This window comes from Lampris incognitus, chromosome 12 (genome assembly GCF_029633865.1).
Source record: "Lampris incognitus isolate fLamInc1 chromosome 12, fLamInc1.hap2, whole genome shotgun sequence".
NCBI classification, from domain to species: Eukaryota; Metazoa; Chordata; class Actinopteri; order Lampriformes; family Lampridae; genus Lampris; species Lampris incognitus.
Genome location: NC_079222.1, coordinates 51,227,748 through 51,253,355, shown reverse-complemented (window position 1 = coordinate 51,253,355; position 25,608 = coordinate 51,227,748). Strand labels below are relative to the sequence as shown.

The 25,608-nt window shown below is 43.9% G+C and overlaps 1 protein-coding gene across 1 annotated transcript in view; it reads left to right on the top strand.

Moving 5' to 3' along the window:
* The window catches only part of grk3 (G protein-coupled receptor kinase 3), a 160,212-nt gene that overhangs the window by 34,205 nt on the left and 100,399 nt on the right, over positions 1 to 25,608 (top strand). The window contains exon 2 of the mRNA XM_056290885.1: positions 24,745 to 24,821. Within this exon, the coding sequence (XP_056146860.1) occupies positions 24,745 to 24,821 (77 nt within the window). The remainder of the gene's footprint in view (positions 1 to 24,744; positions 24,822 to 25,608) is intronic.

Here is a 25,608-nt window from a genome sequence, read left to right as displayed (position 1 = left end):
CAAGTGCATGAAATGAAATGAAATGCCGTTTCCCCCAGCCCACAGCAGTGCAACACAGAGACAAAAACACATCCAAAAACTACAAGAACACACACATCCAAACTAACACACATAGTTAGTTTGATGGCCGGGTTAGTTTTAGTTTTTCCGGTGGGCCCAGGGACCACGGCCCTGCCTGGAGCTGGGCCTGAGGAGGAAACACCGAGGGCGGTTCCAAACTAACACACGTATCAAACTAAACAAAAAACCCCTGTCCGGGAGAACCAACGAACGCCAGGCAGGATGACTGTGGGAACTGCCGGTCTGCATGGGCTAGCAGTTAGCTTAGCCTGCTCTGCTTCCACGTCCTGTCGAACCGCCCTCGGTGTTTCCTCCTCAGGCACAGCTCCAGGCAGGGCCGCGGTCCCTGGGCCCACCGGACAAAGCAGACCAAGCTCTCCCGGCCGATCCAGCGCCAGCTGTCCCAGCCATGAAACAAAGACAAACTTAAACGCAGACATGGACAAAGACACTGCGTGTTAGGTGCTGGCTGAGGCCGCCGCAAACGTGAATTCGCACCGCCATCTTCCCACACCGGTACTGGGTGAAGCCGCCGCAAACGTGAATTCGTGCCGCCATCTTCCCACACCGGAAAGCATCTTTCAGCAGCACAGTGAATAGAAGAGCAGGATAGCCTTCACGACTTCTAAACTTTTCCTTTAAACGTGACATTTCCCTCGTCAAACACGAGTGTGTTCTTTTAGGCTGGGTTCACACCTCTCGCCTGGTTCTGTTGTTCACATCAACCGCTGGAAGAAATCGCTGTGCTGATTGTTGTGTGGGTCTGCTTAAGAGCTCACTTTTTATTTTTATTTTTGGCAGATGAACCAAAATTCAGGAGGACTAAGTAATAAGTAACTCCGTTGGTTTGTTTTGGGGATGGTGTCTCCTGCAGTGTACTTCAGGAACTCAGGACCGATGCCAAACTACTGCCAGGATGTGTTTCTGTTTTGTTTAACACTACAAATAAAGGGATGGAGCGTTCTGCTTTGTGTTGTCCTTCAGACTTTTTGTCCCCTGGTCATCCCAAATATGGAGACAGTGTCCCGACTCTGAGCACAGTAGATGTTCCACCATTTAAATATCAAACAGTTAGATTTGATTATTATCCAGTAATAATCTGTTGTTCTCTGTTCACAAGTCTCGGCTCTCTGACGTCACGCGTCAGTCAGTTTGTGTGATACGACGCACTGCTCAATCAAACATACCATGAAAACATAGTTGGACACCCCTCTCAGTATTTGCCATTGGTCATGCCTATAGTGATCTTTTTCCAATGTGTTATTCCAGCATATCATATTTTGTAGGGATGTATAAACGTGTCAGATTATGTCAGATGGCATTACATCACATCTCAGTACCTTCCTGCAGTGATAACCTGTAAAGCCTCGACATGATTACATCCCCCGTTGTTTCCCAAAATCTTACTTTGTGTCCACCACGTGGACTGTTTGCATCTGGCCACCCTATGGTTAAAAATGTTAGTTGGGGTATCCCGGTGGTGTAGCGGTCTATTCTGTTGCCTACCTACACAGGAATCACCAGTTCGAATCCCTGTGTTACCCCCAGCTTGGTCGGGCATCCCTGCAGACACAATTGGGCGTGTCTGCGGGTGCGACTGGATGTGGGTATGTGTCCTGGTCACTGCACTAGCGCCTCCTCTGGCCGGTCAGGGCGGATGTCCAGGGGGGGGGGGCTGGGGGAATAGCATGATCCTTCCATGCGCTACGTCCACCTGGTGAAACTCCTCACTGGCAGGTGAAAAGAAGCGGCTGGCAACTCCACATGTATGGGAGGAGGTATGTGGTAGTCTGCAGCCCTCCCCGGATCAGCAGAGGGGGTGGAGCAGTGACCCGGGACAGCTCGGAAAATAGGGTAATTTGCCAGATACAATTGGGGAGAAAAAGGGGGGGGGGGACAAAGCACAAATCTCTGTCCATCGAAAACATCTCATCTCATCTCATCTCATCTCATTATCAGCCACTTCTACGGGGTCGGGTTGCAGCGGCCGCAAGCTAAGTAGGACAATCCAGACGTCCCTCTCCCCAGCAACGCCCTCCAGCTCCTCCTGGGGGATCCCAAGGCATTCCCAGACCAGATTGGACATGTAGTCCCTCCAGCGAGTTCTGGGTCGGCCCTGGGGTCTCCTCCCTGTTGGACGTGCCCGGAAAACCTCCAAGGGAAGGCGCCCAGGAGGCATCCTAATCAGATGCCTGAACTATCTCAACTGGCTCCTTTCAACACGAAGGAGCAGTGGCTCTACTCCGAGCTCCCTCCGGATGTCCGAACTCCTCACCTTCTATCTAAGGCTGAGCCCAGACACCCTACGGAGGAAACTCATTTCAGCCGCTTGTATCCGCCATCTCACCCTTTCAGTCATTACCCAAAGCTCATGACCATAAGTGAGGGCTGGAAGGAAGACTGACTGGTAAATTGAGAGCTTTGCCTTTTCGAAAGGAGTTGAATCAAGTGCAACTGGAAAACGTCTTGACGGATATATACCAAGTCCAGTTGCACTTGATTCAACTCCTTTGGAGAACCATGACGACCTGGATGAATGAGAACCTTCACAGATACAGAGCTTTGCCTTCCAGCTCAGTTCCTTCCTCACCACCACGGTCCGGTACAGGGATGGAAATTAGCACCCGCTACACGCCAAATGCGGGTGGATTTGCGTATTGGCGGGTGAATTTGCTCCACCTACCAGCCACGGCGGCGGGTAAAGAAAAGTAGCAATTTGTGACGTGCTGAATCGCGAATCTGCCTTATTTCCCCCCCTATGACCCGCCCTACTCTGCCTCTGATTGGCTAGTACTTGTTGCCATCGTTGGTTAGCCAATCAGAGGCAGAGTATAGGGACGCTTGTCTTGCGAGTCTGCTAATTCACACAGACACTTTCGAGGATGAGGAGAGAGCCAGAAAACACAACGTGGCGTCACATCGCAGGGGTGAAGAGGTCTGCAGAGAAAACGTCCCAGGAGGAGACACGGGTTAAAGAGGCGAAGACGAAACGAAAACGTTCTTTTAATGAGAAGTGGAGAATAACTGACAACGGAGACAGAGAGTCCCGTGATTGGTTAGTTTACGAGGAGGCAAGCCAGACAATGTTCTGTTGGGTATGTCGTCAGCACGCTTCGGATGCCGACAAGACAGCTAACAGTTTCATTATTGGGGCTAAAAACCTAAAATTGGAAGCCATAAAAGACCATGAATCATCCAAATGCCACATCCATGTAATAAAGATAGTACAGGGAGAATCGGCCCCACAGGATACCGCTGCCATGAAGGCACTAAACAGCCTGAAGACGGCCCAGTTGGAGAAGAGGAGCCTACTGTTTAGAAATGCCCACGCCATCGCCAGAAAAGGAAGGCCACTTACACATTACCTGTGGCAATGCAAGTAAATCGTAATTTTTTTTAAAATCTATTCACTAAAGTTAGATTAAGTGTTGAATTAAGGTCAGAATATAGCTGTCATGTAATGCCATTAGCTAGCTAACGTTACGTGTAGTTAGCAAGTAAATCGTCATTTACTAACGTTAGATGAAGTGTTGAATTAAGACCCATACTGGCACAATCCCTTCTACTTGTTACAGTCTTGGTTTATGTAATAGTAAAGGGAATTTTGGTGGCACTGATACACTGGTTATTTTTTGACAAATATGTTAAATGTTTTAAAGGTAGTGTACACAATTTTGAATACCATAGAAGAGTAAACTAGATTTTTAAAATAGTATTTTAAGAGCTTAAATATTTAAAATAGCCTATTGCTTGAATATTGTAGATCTTGTTTTATTATTTGTCACATGCAGTTACACACTGCCGGTTAAAACAAGAAAGTGGCTGGTAAAGAAATGGAGTGGCTGGTAGATTTTGGAATCCACCAGCCACAGTGGCGGGTGGACAAAAAAGTTAATTTCCACCCCTGGTCCGGTACAATGTCCACATTACTGTTGATGCGGAACTAGAAAAAATATAATTATTGTAATTATCCCAAGTAAAAGCATGTAATGTTTTAGTAGGTCGGACTTTCATCAGATATTGAATCCTAAGTATCAGGCATTGCAAAGAAGAGGGCACGTGTGGATAAATGAGGTGAAGTGCCTCAGAAAAAAAATCGTGATGTTTTTCATCGCTTACTTAATTGGGTACTGGTAGCGGTCATACCGCAAATGAACCGCACCTCAGCCCACTTGGAAGCGGACTGAGATCCACCTTTTTAAGTGGTCTCAATGCAGTTGTTTGGTCTGCACCTGGGTCCATAAGACATCGTTCACACTCACCCAAGCCAAACACGCTAAATGGGCCAATGCACCAGAGTTTGTTCAACCTACATCTAACATGTTAGCCTGATGGCAGCTCTAAGAGTATCACACTGTAGCTTTCATCAGGTTTACGTGCTCTGACTGCTTTTTTGTATATTGGTTAACATAGTTTTCAACTAAGTCTGAGGAACCAGGAACATTTTGTCATTTCATTTCATGCACTTCCGTATATGAAATGAAAGGAAACATGGTTTCCCCCAGCCCACAGCAGTACAACACAAAGACAAGAACACACATCCACAAACTACAAGAACACACAGATCCAAACTAACACGTATTTCTAAACTTAACACAAAAAAAAATCACTGTCCAGGAGAACGAACGCCAGCCAGGATGACTGCCGGAGCTGCCGGTCTGCATGAGCTAGCAGTTAGCTTAGCCTGCCCCGCTTCCGTGTCCTGTCAGACCTCTATGTTAATTAGTTATGTTGTGTTAGTTAGAATGTTGGTGTCATTCTAACACCAAATTTAAAAACTTGTGTATTCTGATTTGCCACCAGCGGTTCTATGGCATATCTGCTAGTATATAAGAAATGGAAATAAACACTTGTACACATAGAGATTATAGACGCCCTGGTAGTTTTCTCTTTATGTTCTTAAATACATATTTAGACTCCCAGAAAGAGTAAAAGGTATAAAAAGTATAAAAAACTAAGTATTGGCATTTTTAATAAGAAAACAAAAGAATGGAAATGATGGTCACCCAAGAATTGGTCTTGTGTCTCACAACCTTTTATCCAACAGAAGTGCCGCTGAACAATTCCTTAATCACTTCCCCATGGCAAATACTAGTTCGTTTACTGTGCTTTTTTTTTTCGTGTGCTGTTCTCAGGTCACTCCCGTGGTGTTCAGTTGGATTCACAGTATTTTTCAGGGAAGGGCGACATGATTGCCAATTAAATACGATGCACTTTTCTTTTCTTTTTTCTTTTTTGCGGCTAAGACCTGAGATGACATTAAAATACATATATACACCGTGCCTCCCACAGGCTGAGGATCTATTTGTTGTGATTGACCCACTTGTCCCCTACAGGCTTAATAAATATCACAAGATAAAATAAAGTGATTTAATAAATGTATTTATGAAAAAGTTACAAGCAACTAATACCCTGTTCTCATGGTTGTACACGAAATGCTGTTTGTACAAACTGCCCATCGCTACCACCATGGTCCCCAACAGCTGGTCCACGGACCACCTGTAATGGGCAATGCAAACAGGAGTGCAAATCCCACATTACAAAGAAAAACAGTGAATTTGGCACCATCTGCATCAGTAGGCGGCTTCCTCTCTCTTTGTTAATGATGCTTCCAAAATGCCATATCTCAGATGCTAAGAGATAACTGAATTTGGTGGGTATGGCTACACGTTGAGCTGCCTTGCTAAATTTAGTGGCATTTCGCCTATACACCACTACTATATCATATCTTCCAATTGCCATAGACATTTAATATGAAACTCAGTCATTGTAAATAGTGCCAACTTTGTTCAGATTTCAGAATGCTCAGTACTGCACACTTATGAAGAATCCATGTATTCACAATGCTGGTATATAGTTTATGTGTTACAGCTCTCGAGTTGGTTCTGTATAGCTGGCCTTCATCTCATCCTGGTATTCCTGCTGGTCCTCTTTGATCAGCCGCTCAATAATGCCTAAGCCGTGGTCACATGCCTCCACAAACTGCCTAAAAACCTCTCAGTTGTTTGACCTTGTTGTCGGGATACTTCTTGGTGCTGACTGCCCCTGTGATGGCCTGGCAGCCTGTCCAGGGTGTCTCCCCGCCTGCCGCCCAATGACTGCTGGGATAGGCTCCAGCATCCCTGCGACCCTGAGAGTACGATACACGGTTCGGATAGTGGATGGATGGATGGAAAATCTAAATGTAAGTCTAAGGAGGTCCATTCACTTCCGTTCGGGTCAAAGCACCGAGTGGTGCGAAGGCCCTGTTGTGTTTTTAAGGATTCTTCTTCTTCTCCCATGTTAAAACGTATTTTGGGGTGCTCAAAAACGCACAAAACTTTGCACATGTATCAAAAGTGTGCAGAATTAAATGAAATGTTATCTGGGTCTTGAGTTTGGGTGTATCAAATTGGCTTGATAGCGCCCCCTTACAATTTTCATAGTCAAAGCCTCCACCTTTAAAAATGACGTAGATGTACGGAATTTGGTCAGCAGGTGTAACAAATCCGGAATTACAAAAAAAGCCTCTTGGAGCCATACCCTAAGTCGAGCAGGAAGCCAGCCATTTTGAATTTACTGTGCAATTTTTGTGTAGTTTTTTGCCATTTCCAGGCATTGTTCTTCAACAAATTCCACCTAGAGAATTAACCAGAGTAACTCCAGTTCTGCTCTGTGATATCTGCAGACCTTTGTGATGATAAATTATGAAGCTTTTGGGTTTTTGCAACACACCCTTGATGTTTTGTGACTGTCAATTTGCATGTTTCACCATGAAACAGGAAGTTGCTGTAACTCAAATGTACATTGTTCAATCCGCCCCCGATTTCTCGTGCTTGATAAGAGTCCAGGCCTGAACACAGCTACATATCAATGTTGAGTCCTCGTTATAGCACCACCTACTGGCAACAGGAAGTTACTGCTCTACCTTTACGATCTCTGCCTAGCAGTTTAACCAGATCCATCTCAAATTTGGTCTGGGACATGTGTAGAGCTTCACAATGTTAAATTGTGAAGCTCTTGAGTGTTCATGGAACGCCGTTGCTGTGGCACTATAGAGCATGTGCATGTTTCGCCATGACAGAGAAAGCTGTTGTAACTTGACTTTACATCGTCTATCCTGGCCCAAATCTCACATGCAGGATAAGAGTCCAGGCCTGACGATATCTACACAGCCATATCGAGTCATAATCATAGTGGCACCCACTGACAACAGGAAGTCAGCTTTGTATGACAAATATCATTCCATTTACATGAAATTTACATGGTGTAGCAGTGATGGAGGTAGCTATGCGTCCTGCATCTCTGATGCATTAAACTCCAAAAGAACACAGTAAACTCACTAAAGAGGCATCCATGGGATGCACCCTAATATTTTCCCTGATAATGCTACATTGTGAATGACAAATCTGTGTTGAAACTTTAGAAATAAACAAAAGAAACATAGCCACTGGTCACCATTTTCTAACCGTCTGTGTATCTAACTTGTGTAGACGAGCTCTCATGTTCAGTCATCTCGTCATGCTTCTTTAGCTGCAACAAGCTTGCCACACAAGAATTCCTTTTAACAATCAAGGCTTGAAACTTGGTGTCGGTAAATAAACTCACGTGGCCATTGTCATTAATGTTGATGATGACCGATGAGCTAAGGCTTTATGCAGTGCATTATAATTCATTTTGGAGCTACAGACACCATTTGTTGTTATTCAAATAATGTTTTGTTCACATGCCTTTTACTCAACTCTCTTATTTGAATTGATTTTGGTGCTATTTTGGTGATACATACATTATTTTGTTTATTTGAATTTTGTAGTATGTCATGATGATGTGACATTATTTTGTAAATGAAGTTTTTCAGATTTGGGATTACATTTGTTAATTTTCAGATGTGTTTTAAACACAAACATGAATATAGCTGTAATTATAACTATATATAACATCAAACACGACTGAAACACTAAAATTTGTTGAAAAAAAACATTGGGGAATCAATCAGTTTCCCTGGGACCCACTCAAACGACCACATGTGGGTCCTGGGGACTCGCTACATTGAAAACATATTTACATCACTAGTGTTGTCTACACATGATATACAACAACTGATGTATAGTGGGTGTTCTGTAGCGCCACATTTAACTCTGTGCATAAAATGCATATGCATGTCAGGCACCCTCCACTAAATATATTTTTGCATTAATGAGACACTTGTGTAGCACCACCTACTGGCATCAGGAAGTGAAGCGTGATAGTAATAGCGCCGCCTTCTGACAATAGGAAGTCAGCCTTATGTGACAAAAATCATTTGATTTACATGAAATTTACATAGTGTTGTGTACACATGATACACAGCAACATGATGTATAATTAGTGGGTGTTCGCCAGTGCCACATAGTAGACACAGGATAAGTGATATGTAACTCCTTCGTGCAACGTCCGATGTTCATGAAAATGCATATGCATGTCAGGCAACCTCCACTAAATGTGTTGTTGCATTAATGAGACCCTTGTGTAGCACCACCTACTGGCAACAAGGAGTCAGGCCTTATGTTGTATATCTGAAGATTGTTGTGCTGTTATTTTATGTTAATTACACTGAGAGCAACGAAACCGGAGCCAAATTACATGTGCAGACTTACATGGCCAATAAATTTGATTCTGAATCTGATGTTACAAACTTCCTTTTACATGAAATTTAAAGTGTGTGCTCTATATTTGATACTCAGCCACATAATGTACATTTAGTTTGTGTTTTTTAGCACCACATAGTGAACACAGGAAGTAATAGCTGTCTCCTACATGCAATGTTTAATATTCATGAAATTGCAGTGTTAACAAACCTCCACTAGCGTTACCACAGGTGCCACTCCCTCCGATGCATGTGAGGTGTGAGGGCCTGTTCATCGCTGCTTGCAGCATTAATTAGGGCCTGAGCCCCGAGTGGTGCGAAGGCCAATTGTATTTGCAGGACTATTACTGTTATTGTACTACTACTACTACTACTACTATTACTACTTTCGGCTGCTCCCGTTAGGGGTCGCCACAGTGGATCATCCGTTTCCATTTCTTCCTGTCTTCTGCGTCTTCCTTTGTCACACCAGCCACCTGCATGTCCTCCCTCACCACATCCATAAACCTCCTCTTTGGCCTTCTTCTTTTCCTCTTTCCTGGCAGCTCCATATTCAGCATCCTTCTCCCAATATACCCAGCATCTCTCCTCCACACATGTCCAAGCCATCTCAATCTTGCCTCTCTTGCTTTGTCTCCAAACCGTCCAACTTGATCGGTCCCTCTAATATACTCGTTCCTAATCTTGCCCTTCTTCGTCACTCCCAGTGAAAATCTTAGCATCTTCAACTCTGCCACCTCCAGCTCCACCTCCTGTCTTTTCGTCAGTGCTACTGTCTCCAAACCATATAACATAGCTGGTCTCACAACCATCTTGTAAACCTCCCCTTTAACTCTTGCTGGTACCCTTCTGTCACAAATCACTCCTGACACTCTTCTCCACCCACTCCACCCTGCCGGCACGCTCTTCTACACCTCTCTACTGTACTCCCCGTTACTTTGGAAAGTTGACCCAAGTATTTAAACTCATATGCCTCCATCACATCCTGACCATTCCACTGTCCTCCCTCTCATTCACGCATAGGTATTCTGTCTTGCTCCTACTGACTTTCATTCCTCTTCTCTCCAGTGCATACCTCCACCTCTCCAGGCTCTCCTCAACCTGCACCCTACTCTTGCTACAGATCACAATGTCATCCGCGAACATCATCATCCATGGAGACTCCTGCCTGATCTTGTCCGTCAACCTGTCCATCACCATTGCAAACAAGAAAGGGCTCAGAGCCGATCCTTAATGTAATCCCACCTCCACCTTGAACCCATCTGTCATTCCAACCGCACACCTTACCATTGTCACACTTCCCTCATACATATCCTGCACCACTCCTACATACTTCTCTGCAACCCCCGACTTCCTCATACAATGCCACACCTCTCTCTTGGCACCCTGTCATATGCTTTCTCTAAATCTACAAAGACACAATGCAACTCTTTTTGGCCTTCTCTATACTTCTCCATCAACATTCTCAAAGCAAACATCACATCTGTGGTGCTCTTTCCTGGCATGAAACCATACTGCTGCTCGCTAATCATCACCTCTCCTCTTAACCTAGCTTCTATTACTCTTTCCCAAATCTTCATGCTGTGGCTGATCATACCTCTGTAGTTGTTACAGTTCTGCACATCACCCTTGTTCTTGAAAATCGGTACCAGTATGCTTCTTCTCCACTCCTCAGGCATCCTCTCACTTTCCAATATTGTGTTAAACAATCTAGATAAAAAACCCACTGCCATCTCTCCTAAACATCTCCATGCCTCCACAGGTATGTCATCAGGACCAACTGCCTTTCCACTCTTCATCCTCTTAATAGCTGCCCTCACTTCCTCCTTGCTAATCCACTGAACTTCATGATTCACTATCCCCACATCATCCAACCTTCTCTCTCTCTCATTTTCTTCATTCATCAGCCCCTCAAAGTACTCCTTCCACCTTCTCAGCACACTCTCCTCGCTTGTCAGCACATTTCCATCTCTATCCTTGATCGCCCTAACTTGCTGCACATCCTTTGCAGCTTGGTCCCTCTTTCTAGCCAATTGGTACAAGTCCTTTCCTCCTTAGTGTCTAACCTGTCATACAACTCACCATATGCCCTTTCCTTTGCCTTTGCCACGTCTCTCTTTGCTTTACGCTGCATCTCCTTGTACTCCTGTCTACTTCCTTCATCTCTCTGACTGTCCCACTTCTTCTTTGCCAACCTCTTCCACTGTATACTTTGCTGTACTTCCTCATTCCACCACCAAGTCTCCTTGTCTTCCTTCCTCTGTCCTGATGACACACCAAGTACCTTCCTAGCTGTCTCCCTCACTATTTCTGCAGTGGTTGCCCAGCCATTTGGCAACTCTTCACTACCACCCAGTGCCTGTCTTAACTCCTGCCTGAACTCCACACAACAGTCTTCCTTCTTCAACTTCCACCATTTGATCTTCGGCTGTGTCTTCACTCTCTTCCTCTTCTTGGTCTCTAAAGTCATCCTACAGACCACCATCCGATGCTGCCTAGCTACGTTTTCCCCAGTCACCACCTTGCAATCTCCGATCCCTTTTAGATCGCACCTTCTAGATAAGATATAGTCCACCTGTGTGCACTTTCGTCCACTCTTGTACGTCATCCTGTGTTCCTCCCTCTTCTTGAAATATGTATTCACCACAGCCATTTTCATCCTTTTCGCAAAATCGACTACCATCTGTCCTTCCACATTTCTCTCCTTGACTCCATACCTTCCCATCACCTCCTCATCACCTCTGTTCCCTTCACCAACATGTCCATTGAAGTCCGCTCCAATCACCACTCTCTCCTCCTTGGATACCCTCTCCACCATGTCGTCCAACTCACTCCAGAATTCTTCTTTCTTGTCCATCTCACACCCAACTTGCGGGGCATATGCGCTGATAACATTTAGCAATAAACCTTCAATTTCCAGCTTCATACTCATCACTTTGTCTGACACTCTCTTCACCTCCAGCACGCTCTTGACATACTCTTCCTTCAGAATTACCCCTACCCCATTTCTCCTCCCATTCGCACCATGGTAGAAGAGTTTGAACCCACCTCCGATACTCCTGGCCCTACTCCCCTTCCACCTGGTCTCTTGCACACAGAGTATGCCTATCTTTTTTTCCCCCATCATATCAGCCAGCTCTCTCCCTTTACCAGTCATAGTGCCAACATTCAAAGTTCCGACTCTCACCTCCACATGCCTACCCTTCCTCCTCTCTAGCTGCCTCTGGACATTCCTTCCCCCCTCCTTCTCCTTTGCCCAACAGTAGCATAGTTTCCACCGGCACCCTACCGATCCGGTATGAAAGTCTTATTTATGATCCGCATATTTGATTTGTTATTTTACACATTATGTTGTTTTTTTATTATGTTTTTATGTTGTTTCTTAAGTTAGTGGTGGAGCAGGTCACTTACTATTATGGTACATCTTCTTATTTATTATTATCCAGCATTCACACCAATGAAAAGATGCAAGGATCTAAGATTGGTATTCGTTAGCAGCTTGGCTGCAGTGTTTTGCAACATTTGCAGGTTAGGACATGGCTGCTTGGTTGAGACGGGACAAGAGCATGGCAGTAATCAAGGGTGAAAAAATTAGGGTATGGATTAGTAATTCTAGATTTCTGGTTGATAGCATTGATTTTTTTTCTTCTTCTTTTTTTTTTTTTTTTTTTTTTTGGTGGTGTTCCGGAGCTGGAAAAAGCAGGTTTGCGCCAGCTTGTTTATGTGTGGGTCAGAATTCAGATATTGGTCAAAGAGTACACCCAGATTTCTTGAGAAGAGTTTAACATTGTTGGCCAGAGGGCTGATACCAGGTTTCACTTCTGAGACAAAGTTATTAGGACCAATAAGGAGAACCTCAGTTTTGTCTGAATTGAGGTGAAGGAAACTGAGTGACATCAATTCCTTAATAGCAGCCACGCAGTCATGAAGGGTACCAATATTGCCCATGTCATTTGGCTTAACTGATAAATACAGCTGTATGTCATCAGCGTAGCAGTGGTGAGAGCTGCAATTGAATCGGCTAACCAGATAATATAGATAGAGGTAACATGTAGATTGAGAAAAGGATGCGACCAAGGATTGAACCCTGTGGAACTCCACAGAGTATAGGGGCAATTGAGAAAATAAAGTTGTCCATGACAACCTGAAACTTCCTGTTAGAGAGATAGGATGAGAGCCAACTGAGAGCAGAGCCCAAGATACCAACCCACTTATTTAAATGTTCAACCGAGATGGAGTGATCAGTCGTATCAGAAGGAGCTGTTAGTCAAGCAGGACCAGAATAGAATGTTTGCCATTGTCAGCTTGCATGAGGATGTCATTTATCATTTTTAGTAGTGCTGTTTCTGTGCTATGTTGGTGGTGAAAGCAAGATTGGAATTTATTGAAAATATTGTGTCCTTCAATGACCTCAAGGAGCTGCTGTGCAACATTTTTTTCAAGAATTTTGGCGATGAATGGTAGTTTTGAAATAGTTTTTTTAGCTATTTGGTAGGGTTGGATCAAGGGCAGATTTTTTTTTTTTAATAGGTTGGACGTTCACCATCTTAAAACCATCAGGAATACAGCCAGAGGTGAGAGACAGATTAATCATGGAGAGCAGAATTGGGCCCAGGGTTGGCAGGACATCTCTAAGGAATTGGGGGGAGGGGTGGATTACATCTAAAGGACAATAGGACAGTCGCATATGAGATACAGTCAAGTCAAGTCAATTTTATTTGTATTGCCCAATATCACAAATTACAAATTCGCCTCAGTGGGCTTTACAAGCAAGAGTGTCAATACACCATACAGTGTCAATGTGATTGTACAGAGAGATCAGGGAGAAATCATACAAAAGAGCAGGGCAGAGGAAATATTAGCAATGTTAACATTAGAATGAGTGTTATTGATTTTGTCAACAAAGGAAGACAAAAAATGTCACAGCCTACTGGGGAGGAGGCAGATACAGTAGGATGAGCAGGGTTTACAAGCCAGTCAATGGCTTTAAACAGGAACCTCGGATTGTGTTTATTGTCACTAATTAGGCCTGCAAAGTAGGCAACTCTCGCCTCTGATGTTTTAGTTGAGCATGGACAGCAGTTCTTTCAGACGGAGGAGATGGGCCCTGAATTTGGATTTCTTCCACCTATGCTCCACTCTTCAGACTTCCCTTTTTAGATGATGAATGTTGTCGTTAATCCAGAGGAAAGAGTTAGCTGACGAAAACAACCTGGTAGTGTAGGGAGCTGCGGTATCTAGCACAGAAGCACACTGATCATTGAACCAGGTTATAACATTGAAGGAGTCAGGTGGGGGGTATAGGAATCAGAAAAATAGGATGAAAAATTAGCTGCAGAATTGGCATTGAAGAAGCGAGAGTGTACTGTGCACTTCTGTGGTTGAGCATGAGACTGAAGCACGGTGTAAAAACAATGCATTTGTGGTCAAAGACAAAATCAAACATGGAAAGAGAGTTCAAGGTCAGAGCAAGGGTAAAAACAGTCAAGAGTGTGACTGTGGTCATGCTTAGAGCCAGACACATTTTGAACAAAATTAAAACAGTTGGTAATATTTAAAAATTTGATTGCAAGGGAATCTGAGAGGTTGTCAATTTGCACATTAAAATCGCCAGCCATAATAACTATCACATTATAGAACCACCGAAGTTAACAGTTCAGAGAGTTCATTTAAAAAAGAATTGTTAGGTTTGGGTGGTCCATAGACAACCAACCAACGTACTGGGATTTCACAATTAATTTTAAAAGAAAGTAATTCAAAGCCATTGAACATACCCCATGTAACCCGATCACAAATAAAATTATTCTTGAAAACAATTGTAATACCCCTACCATGACCAGTGAGCCTAGGGAGATTGAGAGTCTGGTAATTGGGAGGACAGAGCTCTATTAGAGGGCAGCAGTCCCTGGTTTTAAGCCAGGTCTCAGTTAAAAGTAAAAAAAAATCCAGTTTGTGAGATTAAATGAGATATTTAAGAATATCAGTCTTGTTTAACAGTGATTATGTTACACAACACAAACACTGTTGGAATGAAAGGCTTGACTGAGAGTGAACTCTCGATGGAGATCTGAGGAAGGTTGTTTGTATTAAGAGCAGACTGACAGCATTTGACACGTTTTGGTGGTCTCTTGTTAATAATGGCAGACACGATGGACTGAAAGAGGACCAGGCTCAGCCAGAGAAATGGAGGGCTGTATCCTGTCAGAGGGAGAGCTAAAGGGACACATGATAGACACGGAGGTTGACGCATGATCTCTGCATGCAGCTAAACGTCAGGCTGAAAAAGCTATACAATGGATAAGGTTATATGTCAGTTGCTTAACCCCATCACCATTTGGGTGAATACCGTCTTTTTTTAAAAGTCCCTCCTATGCTAGAATGAGTCAAAGTTGTTGATGAAACCATGGCCTGTAGCAGTATAGAAATTCGTCAACTAGCAGTGCAGACTGAAGAGGTGGCTTAAGTGCTCTGAACCCTTACCTAGGAATGGAATGGGGCCAGACAGGATACAGTTTTTGCCCAGGCTCTCTAAAGTTAGAGTGAGGGACTCAAAGTCAGACTGTAGCTTTAATGATTGCCTTGACATGATGTCATTGGTGTCATCTGTCCACACTGTTATCATTAACAGTGTGGACAGATGGATGGCAATCAACTATGACTAGAATGTGTATAGAGACGTTGTAAACTTTACGTCCAGAGAAACATAAGTTATGCCACCAGGGAGCTCAGCGAACTTGGAGATGGTATCGCCAATCACAAGGATTTCAGGTTGACCGTTGAGTCATCCTCCAACATAGATTGTCAGCTTTCGACGATGAGGTCATCCTTGTAAGCTGCCATACCTGCGGTGGTAGGGACCTCGGTGCTAGTGGTGGAGGGAAAGGGTAGTTGGACAGCTGAAGGCTGACAGGACAGCGGAGTGGAGCTGGTGAGATTGACCCATGAACGCTTGGTCTAAAAGCTTAACAGCTTAACTTAACAGCTTAACTTAACAGCTTAACGTTTCACCCACCTTAGTGGAACTTGGAAATTTTGTCTCCTTTTTTAATTTTTCCACACTATTCTTCAACACATCCTCACTGTTATAGGTTGGAGTTGTATATTACCCATGTTACATTGCTGTTGATGTTTAGTAGGCAGCAACAACACAAAACATATGGTATTGATTTTTATAGCGTTCTTTATTTGCTGATGCGTCTTTGAACTGCTTGGAGTGCTTCATCACAGTTAATGTGTCCCTGGTAAGGTCTCCGGTAGCCCCTGACCATCAGATCCATGGAGACATTGCGCTGCACCACTGTACTGTATACCTGCCCTGTGGGTGCTGGGTGAAGTGAAGCTGCATATTTCAGCATGCATTTTATACGTGTGTTAACTGACATCAATTACTAGACGATCATGATATTTATTTTTTACACACAGTAGCAATACAGGCGGCATGGTGGTGCAGTGGTTAGCATGGTCACCTCACAGTAAGAAGGTCCTGGGTTTGAGCTTGGGGGTCGTCCCGGGTCGTCCTCTGTGTGGAGTTTGCATGTTCTCCCCGTGTCTGTGTGGGTTTCCTCGGGGTGCTCCGGTTTCCTCCCACAGTCAAAAGACATGTAGGTCAGGTGAATAGGCCATACTAAACTGTCCCTAGGTGTGAATGTGTGTGTGGACCCTGTGATGGCCTGGCGGCCTGTCCAGGGTGTCTCCTCGCCTGCCGCCCAATGACTGCCGGGATAGGCTCCAGTATCCCCGTGACCTTGTGAGCAGGGTTTGGATAATGGATGTATGGATGAAGTAGCAATACAGTATTTGTCTTCACTATGCTGTGTCAGCTCTGTGTGTCATGCCACAGTGCTCTCTCTCTCTCTCTCTCTCTCTCTCCATGCATGTATATCGTGTGAGCAGGGACCACCAACAACTGAGGCAAAGGTATTTTCTATAAGTGTTAGGAAAGGAATACGACAGAAATATTCTCATACTTTTTAAATTCTGTTGTAAGTCCCCATGAACAAAAAAAAAATTTTTCAACAGGTAGGGAAAAGCCACATATGGGCAGCAGGTGTTAGCTTTGTGTCGTATTATCATTATCAGTACATGTTCATTAACACTGTACAAGTGGGTGCATCACTCATAATGTCTCTTATTCCACCAACTGAAGTTGTGGAGGTGTAGAAGAACAACATCATATTGGCCTATGAAAAAAAGACATGTAGTTCCACTCTTCACACTGCAGACATCAGATAAACCAGCGCCTCTGTGAGGCAGCATGTGGTAGGTAGAGCAAGATGACTCCAGGAACTGGAGATGAAAAACAGCCCTCTCGGCTAACTCTTGTGCATTTTTACCCATTTTTATTAATCTGCACTGTTCCTGCACTCAACACTGATTACGCTCAATCTCTTAAAGTAACTCAGCTTTTAAACTTTACAGCCTTCATTCATGCTGGTTGGAATCAGAACAAGCTTTTGTGTTGCAGTGTTATAATAAGCATAAAGTTGATGAAAGCATCTGTGTTGTAAATGTGAGGCTGCTCAAAATACATTTTGATTGCTGTTCAGTTCACTCTGGTCAGCTTGTTCTCCAGTAGCACAGAGGTCAAACGTTCACAGCTCCCACGCTTTGTTAAACGCAGCATGCTGCACCACATGACTGCTGGGACCAGTCGGAACAAAGCTTCTGAGCCAGCCTGAGCGGACCAATCAGAACAAAGCTTCTGAGCCAGCCTGAGCCGACCAATCAGAACAAAGCTTCTGAGCCAGCCTGAGCGGACCAATCAGAACAAGGCTTCTGAGCCAGCCTGAGCCAACCAATCAGAACAAAGCTTCTGAGCCAGCCTGAGCCGACCAATCAGAACAAAGCTTGTGAGCCAGCCTGAGCGCACCAATCACAACAAGCCACCAAAAGTTGTGTAGAGGGCGCTGTAGAGCAAAAGTGTGTGTAACTGGGATTGACACACTTGACACATGGTGTGGGAACTCATTTTAGCACTTTTCTGAGGACCTGTCTGAACATTTGAGAGAAGTCTATAAACAGCCTCTGGAGGCCATTACAGAGGAAATAAAGCGAGGACCGGCCTAAATGTCCTCACTCTGTAAAAAGGTTTACAGAGTAGGCCGGTCCTCGCTTTATTTCCTCTGTAATGGCCTCCAGAGGCTGTTTATAGACTCCATGGGTAGAAAACTCAAGCTGATAGCAACACACACACACACACACACACACACACACACACACACACACACACACACACACACACACACACACACACACACACACACACACACAGATAGCTGGGTAGAAAGATAGACAGATGGACTGATGCAAAGATAGGTAGATTGATTGATTGATTGACTGGCTGGCTGATTGATTGACTGACTGGTTGATTGACTGACTGATTGATTGATTGATTGACAGAGAGATGTAGATAGACAGACGGACAGACAGATCGATAGATAACACCCCAGCAACCACTCAGAACATCCTAGAAACCACCTAGCAACTACTGCAAATACCATAGCAACTGCCTAGCAAGCCCCTAGAAACCACCCCAAACACCCCAGCAACCACGAAACATTCCTCTTGTAATGAAGGGCGCTTCATTACTAGTGACTGACGATTTTGGCCTGGTAAATATTGCACAACTGGGGTTTTGCATTAATTGCACTTTTAACAAACAACTTAACTATGCACTTTAATAATGGCACTTTGGGCTTTGGTAATGATATTTGCGCTTTATTAGCAGGATTTGCATAGGACATTTTGCACATTGCATATTTGCACATTGTATAAAATATTAATTGACTCTATTTATTGAATACTTCTTGAACATTTTAAACCATGGTTGATTGTGTTGTCCTCTGGCAGCTGCTGTAGTGGGTACTTGGCTCCGCCTGAAAGAGAATGCAGTAAGACTAGGCTTCAACAATACTGATTTGCATACGTTTGTTCATAAGTGATGAACAGCGGTTAAAACTAAGTTCAGCTGAGTCTTTTGCGGCAACTTCTGTGTGTTACTTTATCATGGTACAAAGTGTGTGCTGGTGCGTTAGTTTAGCAAACAGTGTTTATGTTTTTGAATAAACATACCTGTCTTGTGTCTGCTGCAGGGTGTTCAACCAAAAGAGCCCCCCCGGGGTACGAACACCGACATAAATGTTCTGAGAGGGACCAAGTGATAGGATAGGATAGGATAGGAGAGCGGGGGGTTTGGTAGTGTGTTGTACATGTATATGTCTTGTCATGCTGCGATAGGCTCCAGCATCCCACGACCCTAAGTTGGATAAGCGCTTTGGATAATGGTTGGGTGGATGTTTTGTGTTTATTTTGGGGGGCAAATAACAGTAAATAGATAATTGTACAGATTGTGTTAAATTATATTCTACATAGATGGTCTATGGTAGTACATGGTAATATTTTGAGAGCACCTGTTAATTGAAGCATCCAATTTAGTATACCAATGACACAGTATAAAAGGCACCCATTTCTATCTGTCTGGGTTGCTGGTTAGGTCTCACTACTAATTTGCCTCAGTGGGCGTAACAGCAACACATCCTGTCCTTAGACCCTTGCATTGCATAAGGAACAACTCCCTAAAAACCTTTAAAATGAAAGCACAACTACGAGGAAACCTCAGGGAGAGCAACAGAGGAGGGATCTCTCTCTCCCAAGATTTACAAATGTGCAATGATGTTGTGTTTACACAATTTACAGAATACAACATTGAAAGAGGATAACACAATTATATGGAATTATGAAATATATGAAGAATATGATGAGGAGGATGCCAAGCAGTGTCCAGATGCCATCGGAACAGCCTAGGGCCTGAGCCATGTGACCACCATCACCATGTAGACCTGACAGGAGGACAGACTACACATGCACAGAGGGGATACTCACATCACAACATTCACATACATGGGAGAAGAAACCAATAAATAAATAAATAAATTAGCCACACATCAGAGTGAGAGAAGGATATAACATTGAAACAGGATAACAAAATTATATGGATTTTTAAGAAATGGAATAAGGGGGATGCCAGTTAGTGTCCAGGTGGTGACCACCATGACCATGGAAACTAGGGGGAGAACTGACTACACATGCACACAGGGGAGACTCACATCACACCATTCGCACACACAGAAGAAGAGACAGGAGAAGACATCATTCAGAGAGAGAAAAGACGTGAGAGAAGAGAACAGTTTGAAATAGTCAATAATCTATACTCTATAATCTATACTCTATGATCTCATCAGCAGAACAGTGTTTGGTAAAGTCATTGAGACAGAAACTGACCCGCCATGCAGTACAGGTTGTGAAGCACTCAACTTAAAGGCAACTAATTGTACGCTAAGGCAAAAAGATGAGTCTTAAGTTTGGATTTAAAGAACTCAACAGACTCTGTCTTCCACAAGAATGGAGCCCGATAGGAAAAGGCCCTGCTGCCACCAGCTGATTTCTTCTTAACTTTGGGTACACACAGGAGCCCTGTATTTTGGGAGCGAAGAGCTCAAGACAGAATGTATGATTTAAGGAGATCAGACAGGTAGGATGGGCCAAGCCCATTTAGGGTTTTATAAGTCAGCAGAAGCACCTTGTATTCTGATCTAACATGGATAGGAAGCCAATGAAGGGAGGCAACAATTGGTTAGGATTCTAGCAGCAGCATTCTGAACCATCTGAAGACTTTTAGTACCAGAATGTGGCAGACCTGGGAACAGAACATACAGTAATCAAGTCTGGATGAAACAAATGCATGTATTAGAGTCTCTGCATCAGCCATGGAGAGAAAAGGCAGAGTTTTAGCTATGTTATGTAAGTGAAAAAAGGCAGTCTTGGTGATTTCTTTAATGTGCTTATCAAAGGAAAGACTGGGATCAAACGTGTAACACCAAGATTTTTGGCTGCTACACTTTGTGAAACCACAGAGTTGTCGATTGTTATTGATTGTGGCTAGCAGGGCCAACGACCAGCATCTCAGTTTCATTCAGATTTAAAAGCAGGAAATTTAGTATCATCCAGTTTTTCACAGCAGCTAAGCAGGCCTCTGATTTAGTCATTTGAGTATGATTATCAGCCCTTATAGGCACATACAGCGAAGTATCATCCGCATAGCAATGGAAGTTTATTCCATGACTGCGTATAATTTGGCCAAGAGGTGAAATATAAAGAGAGAAAAGTTAAGGGCCAAGAACTGAGCCCTGACTTACGCCATATTCGATGTCAGAGAATTTTGATGTAATATTATAGAAATATAATATACAATGTAATAGCAATGTCCTCTCCCAGATAAGTAGGACTTAAGCTAAGAGAGAGCTAAGCCAGAGACACCAAAAGTGTCCCTCCATGGAGTGTCCCTCCATGATGCCAGCACCCTAAGATTATGCTGTATGTTGGGGACTCTCGCCGCGGGTGAACAGTGAACCAAGGCTGGTAAAGCTAAGCTGATATTGTGGGTAAAGGAGTGTCCTATCAGTAGTGTGCGTTGACTTACTCTGTCGACAGGAGCGGGAGAGGCACATCGGCTGGAAGGACTACCAACAGGGCTGGCCATCCCAAACACCCTAGCAACCACCCCAAATATTAAAGCAACTGCCTAGCAACCCCCTCAAATACCATAGCAACCCCCTAGCAACCTCCTAGAGACCCCTTATCAACCACCTCAAACACCATAGTAACCACCTTGCAACCCCTCAGCAACCATTCAGAACACCATAGCAATCACCCAGCCAACACACTAACAACCAGCCAGAACACCGTAGCAACCGCTTAGTTACATCCTACCAACCATCATGAAAACAATAGCAACCGCATAGTAACACCCTAGCAACCACCCCACATGACCTAGCAACCACATAGCAACCCCTCAGCAGCCACTGTGAACACCATAGCAACATCCTAGCAACCACTCTGAAGACCAAAGCAACCATTTAACAAACCGCTACAAACCAAACACACCACCACCTACAATTGGTATAAGAAAGGGAGTGGTAGTTCAGCTCATGGCCAAACTTTTGGCTCTTTAGGCAAGCACATTTAAAGTTTCTTCAGAAACTAGCCATTTCTAGATAAATACACAACACTAACAGCTCGGCCCGTATTTTAATTATTGTAATTGGCCCCATCTCTTCCTCTGCACCGTATGAATGGTGCAAAAAAACACTGCTGACTTTTCACAATTTCCATGGTAATTGTCTAGTTAAGTGAGCTGGGGAACTGCTCACTTATTGTTGTTGAACATCTTATTATGATTTTTATTATTATAAAAATTTGGACAGATCTTCACTTTTACAACGAGAATTTTTTTAACTCCGCTGCTTACGTTATTATTTCACACACATACAAAAAACATAAAAACGTAGGAAAATTTATCAAGCCACTCACAAAGAAAAAAATAACGGGCCTAAAGGTTGTTTTTGAGATATAAGCGTTTGTTCGGTGGCTGACCGTCTATAGAAAATGGGTTAACACAGAGAAACTTTCAGAAATAACTGTCAGACCGTTTGAATTCCAACTGCCACATTGCCATGGTGACACACACGGGGGGGGGAGGGGAGAGGGACAGTCCCCTAGTGCTGAGTCATAATGTCTGAGATAGATAGATAGACAGACAGACAGACAAACAGACAGGAAGGCCAAATAGGCAGGCAGGCGGGTAGGCAGGCAGACAGACAAGACAGATAGATAGATAGACAGACAGACAGACAGACAGACAGACAGACAGACAGACAGACAGACAGACAGACAGACAGACAGACAGACAGACAGACAGACAGACAGACAGACAGACAGACAGACAGGAAGGCCAAATAGGCAGGCAGGCGGGTAGGCAGGCAGACATACAAGACAGATACATACATAGATAGATAGATAGATAGATAGATAGACAGACAGACAGACAGACAGACAGACAGACAGACAGACAGACAGGAAGGCCAAATAGGCAGGCAGGCGGGTAGGCAGGCAGACATACAAGACAGATACATAGATAGATAGATAGATAGATAGATAGATAGATAGATAGAGAGATAGAGAGACAGACAGACAGACAGACAGACAGACAGACAGACAGACAGACAGACAGACAGACAGACAGACAGACAGACAGATAGATAGATAGATAGATAGATAGATAGACACAAGAAAACCACACACATGCACACACAAGCACAACCCCCCCCCACACACACACACACACACAAACTCAGACAGACAGACTGCCAGACAGAAAGACAGACAGGCAGGCAGGCAGACAGGTAGGTAGGTATGTACTAGGTAGGTAGCTTTGTAGGTAGGTAGGTAGGTCTTAGAAACTGCCCACCAACCAACCAGAAAAGCCTGATAACTGCCCCAAATACCACAGTAACTGCTCAGTAAGCCCCAAACACCCTAGCAACCACCTATCAATCCCCTAAGAACCAACCCAAATACCTTAGCACCTGCTTAGGAGCCACCCAGTGACCGACTCCAACACCCTAGTAACTGCCTAAGATCCCCCTAGACACCAACCCAAACACAACAGCAATCACCTAGCAACTTCTGAAATATAGCAACCACCAATTGTATCCAGCCAATTACCCCACTCTTCTGAGCTGTCCTGGTCGCTGCTCCACCCCCTCTGCTGATCCAGGGAGGGCTGCAGACTACCACATGCCTCCTCCAATACATGTGCAGTCGCCAGCCGCTTCTTTTCACCTGACAGTGAGGAGTTTCACAAGAGGGACATAGCACATGAGAGGATCACGCTATTCCCCCCAGTCCCCCCCCCCCGAACAGGCACCGTGACCAACCAGAGGAGGCGCTAGTGCAGTGACCAGGACACATACCCACATCCGGCTTCCCACCCACAGACATGGCTAATTGTGTCTGTAAGGGCATCCGACCAACTGGAGAAAACACAGGGATTTTAACCAGCGATCCCCGTGTTGGTAGGCAACGGAATAGACCGCCACGCCACCCGGATGAAGTGTTTGCTTCCTTGATTCCAGTGGCTATGGTTTTGATTTAAACATCATTCCTTCAAGTCACTCATGTCCACTCAGACATCTCTACACTTGGCCAGGTGAACTTTTGCATCTACATAATAACAGTCCGTGATTTACGGGTCTAGAAGGAATCTTTGTTATTACTAACTGGGTTTCATGTAACAAATAGTGTGAGTTTTCTTGATGTTTGGCTCCAAATCTGTCCAACTGTTGCTGTAATAGTAGCATTTTATAGCTTAAAAGCTGTTTTCCTCTGATACTAGGGATGGGTATTGTTGAGATTTTAATGGTACTACTACTCTTACCGATACTGCTTATCGAACTGGTACTCTTACTGCTTATCGAACTGGTACTCTAATGGTATTCTTATCAGTTCTTTTTGTTGTTGTTTTTAAAGAGAAAAATACAAAATAAATTAAGACCAGAATTAACATTGTTTTTAATCATGAACTATATTTGTATAGTTTAGTTAACTCTGTGTGGGCTCCAGGCTGCGAGCATACATAACATACCTGAGGTGGATGGGGGATGAGAGATGAACTACGAGCTAGGCAGTCGTAAGCTGCATTTCTCCTCCTGTATTTGATGCACTTTAGTGAGATATTTTGAAAGAGTGTTTGTCTTTCTGCCCCTACATGCAAAAAACTTGTTGCACTTGTGGCAATGAGCATTGTCAGCATCAACTCTAGTGAAGTATAACGACACTTTTAACCATTTAGTTGTCACTCCGCCAATGTCACTAAGAGCAGGCTGTGTGTATGTGTGTGTGTGTTTGCAAGTGAGTGGGTGTGTGGGTGATAGTAAGGCACTGGTGCCACGTTAGTGGGCCAGTTGAGGGCTTTAAATTGATTAATTCTCTCCAGTCCTGCTCTCATTAACACCTGCAGGCATCTGTCTAGGCACCATACAGTTTGATATAGTCAGGAGACAGGTGACTAAGAGAGATCCAAACTTGTGTACTTGGGCACAAATGGAGGTGGAAGTGGTGAGGTCTAAACGTCTGGGATCTAGCTTTTGTTTTCTTTGATTGTGTGTGTTTAGATGACTAAATATATGTCTCTTCCCTCTCCCCTACCCTGCTCCTACTCTGCTCCCACCCTGTGTCGACAGTATCCGCAGTGTGATGCAGAAGTACCTGGAAGAGAGAGATGATCTGACTTTTGACAAAATTTTCAACCAGAAGATAGGTAAGTTACACGATAACGCCCCCCATCTGTAACAGAAATCCTAGGGGAAGGTTTTCTGAAGTAAGGCATGGATAGATACTTCAACTCAAACTGAGCGCTCATTTTGTCAACAAAAAAAAAAGTCTACTGCACTTAGACAAACAGAAACCTTATTCAGAACACTTTTGAAATAAAGACAATACATGGTTATTATAATCTTTGGAAAGGGGATTAACTTTTTTTCTAGAAATTGATATGATATCCAGATAACTTAGTAGTATTATTGGCATGTACCAGTATGCAGGATATGATATAACAATCCTGGTGGCACATAGAATAACATTCACAAAGAAGCCCAGTTCAGATGAACTAGTCCATCAGTTTTGTGTCTTGGCTAATGTTCTAACCAGTCAGGGGTTACCAAACCTGTCGTCCTGAGTTTCGGACTCAAGTTGTGGATATCTGGACTGGCAAGAGGACTTGGACTTGCCTGTTGTGAGACTCAGGCTTAATTGCCACTTGGTTGCTTTGAGACTTGAAAGCTCAAGACTTGGAGCACTTGTTTACTCAGAAAGTAATGCATTTTTAATACACCCCTAATATGTCTACTTTAGCCTACTTTGTGCTCAGTTATGCCTTGCGTATGGTGCACCAGTGCATGGATGATCGGGATGGGTGCTGTATAATGAGCCAATAGCTGGCTTTCCATTACAGAACTTAAGCCCTAGAACTTAAGCGCTGGAACTTAGATCTGGAACCTAAGCACGAGGTCTTCAGTTCGTGTTGTTTTCCCACTTCCCTAGCCCTA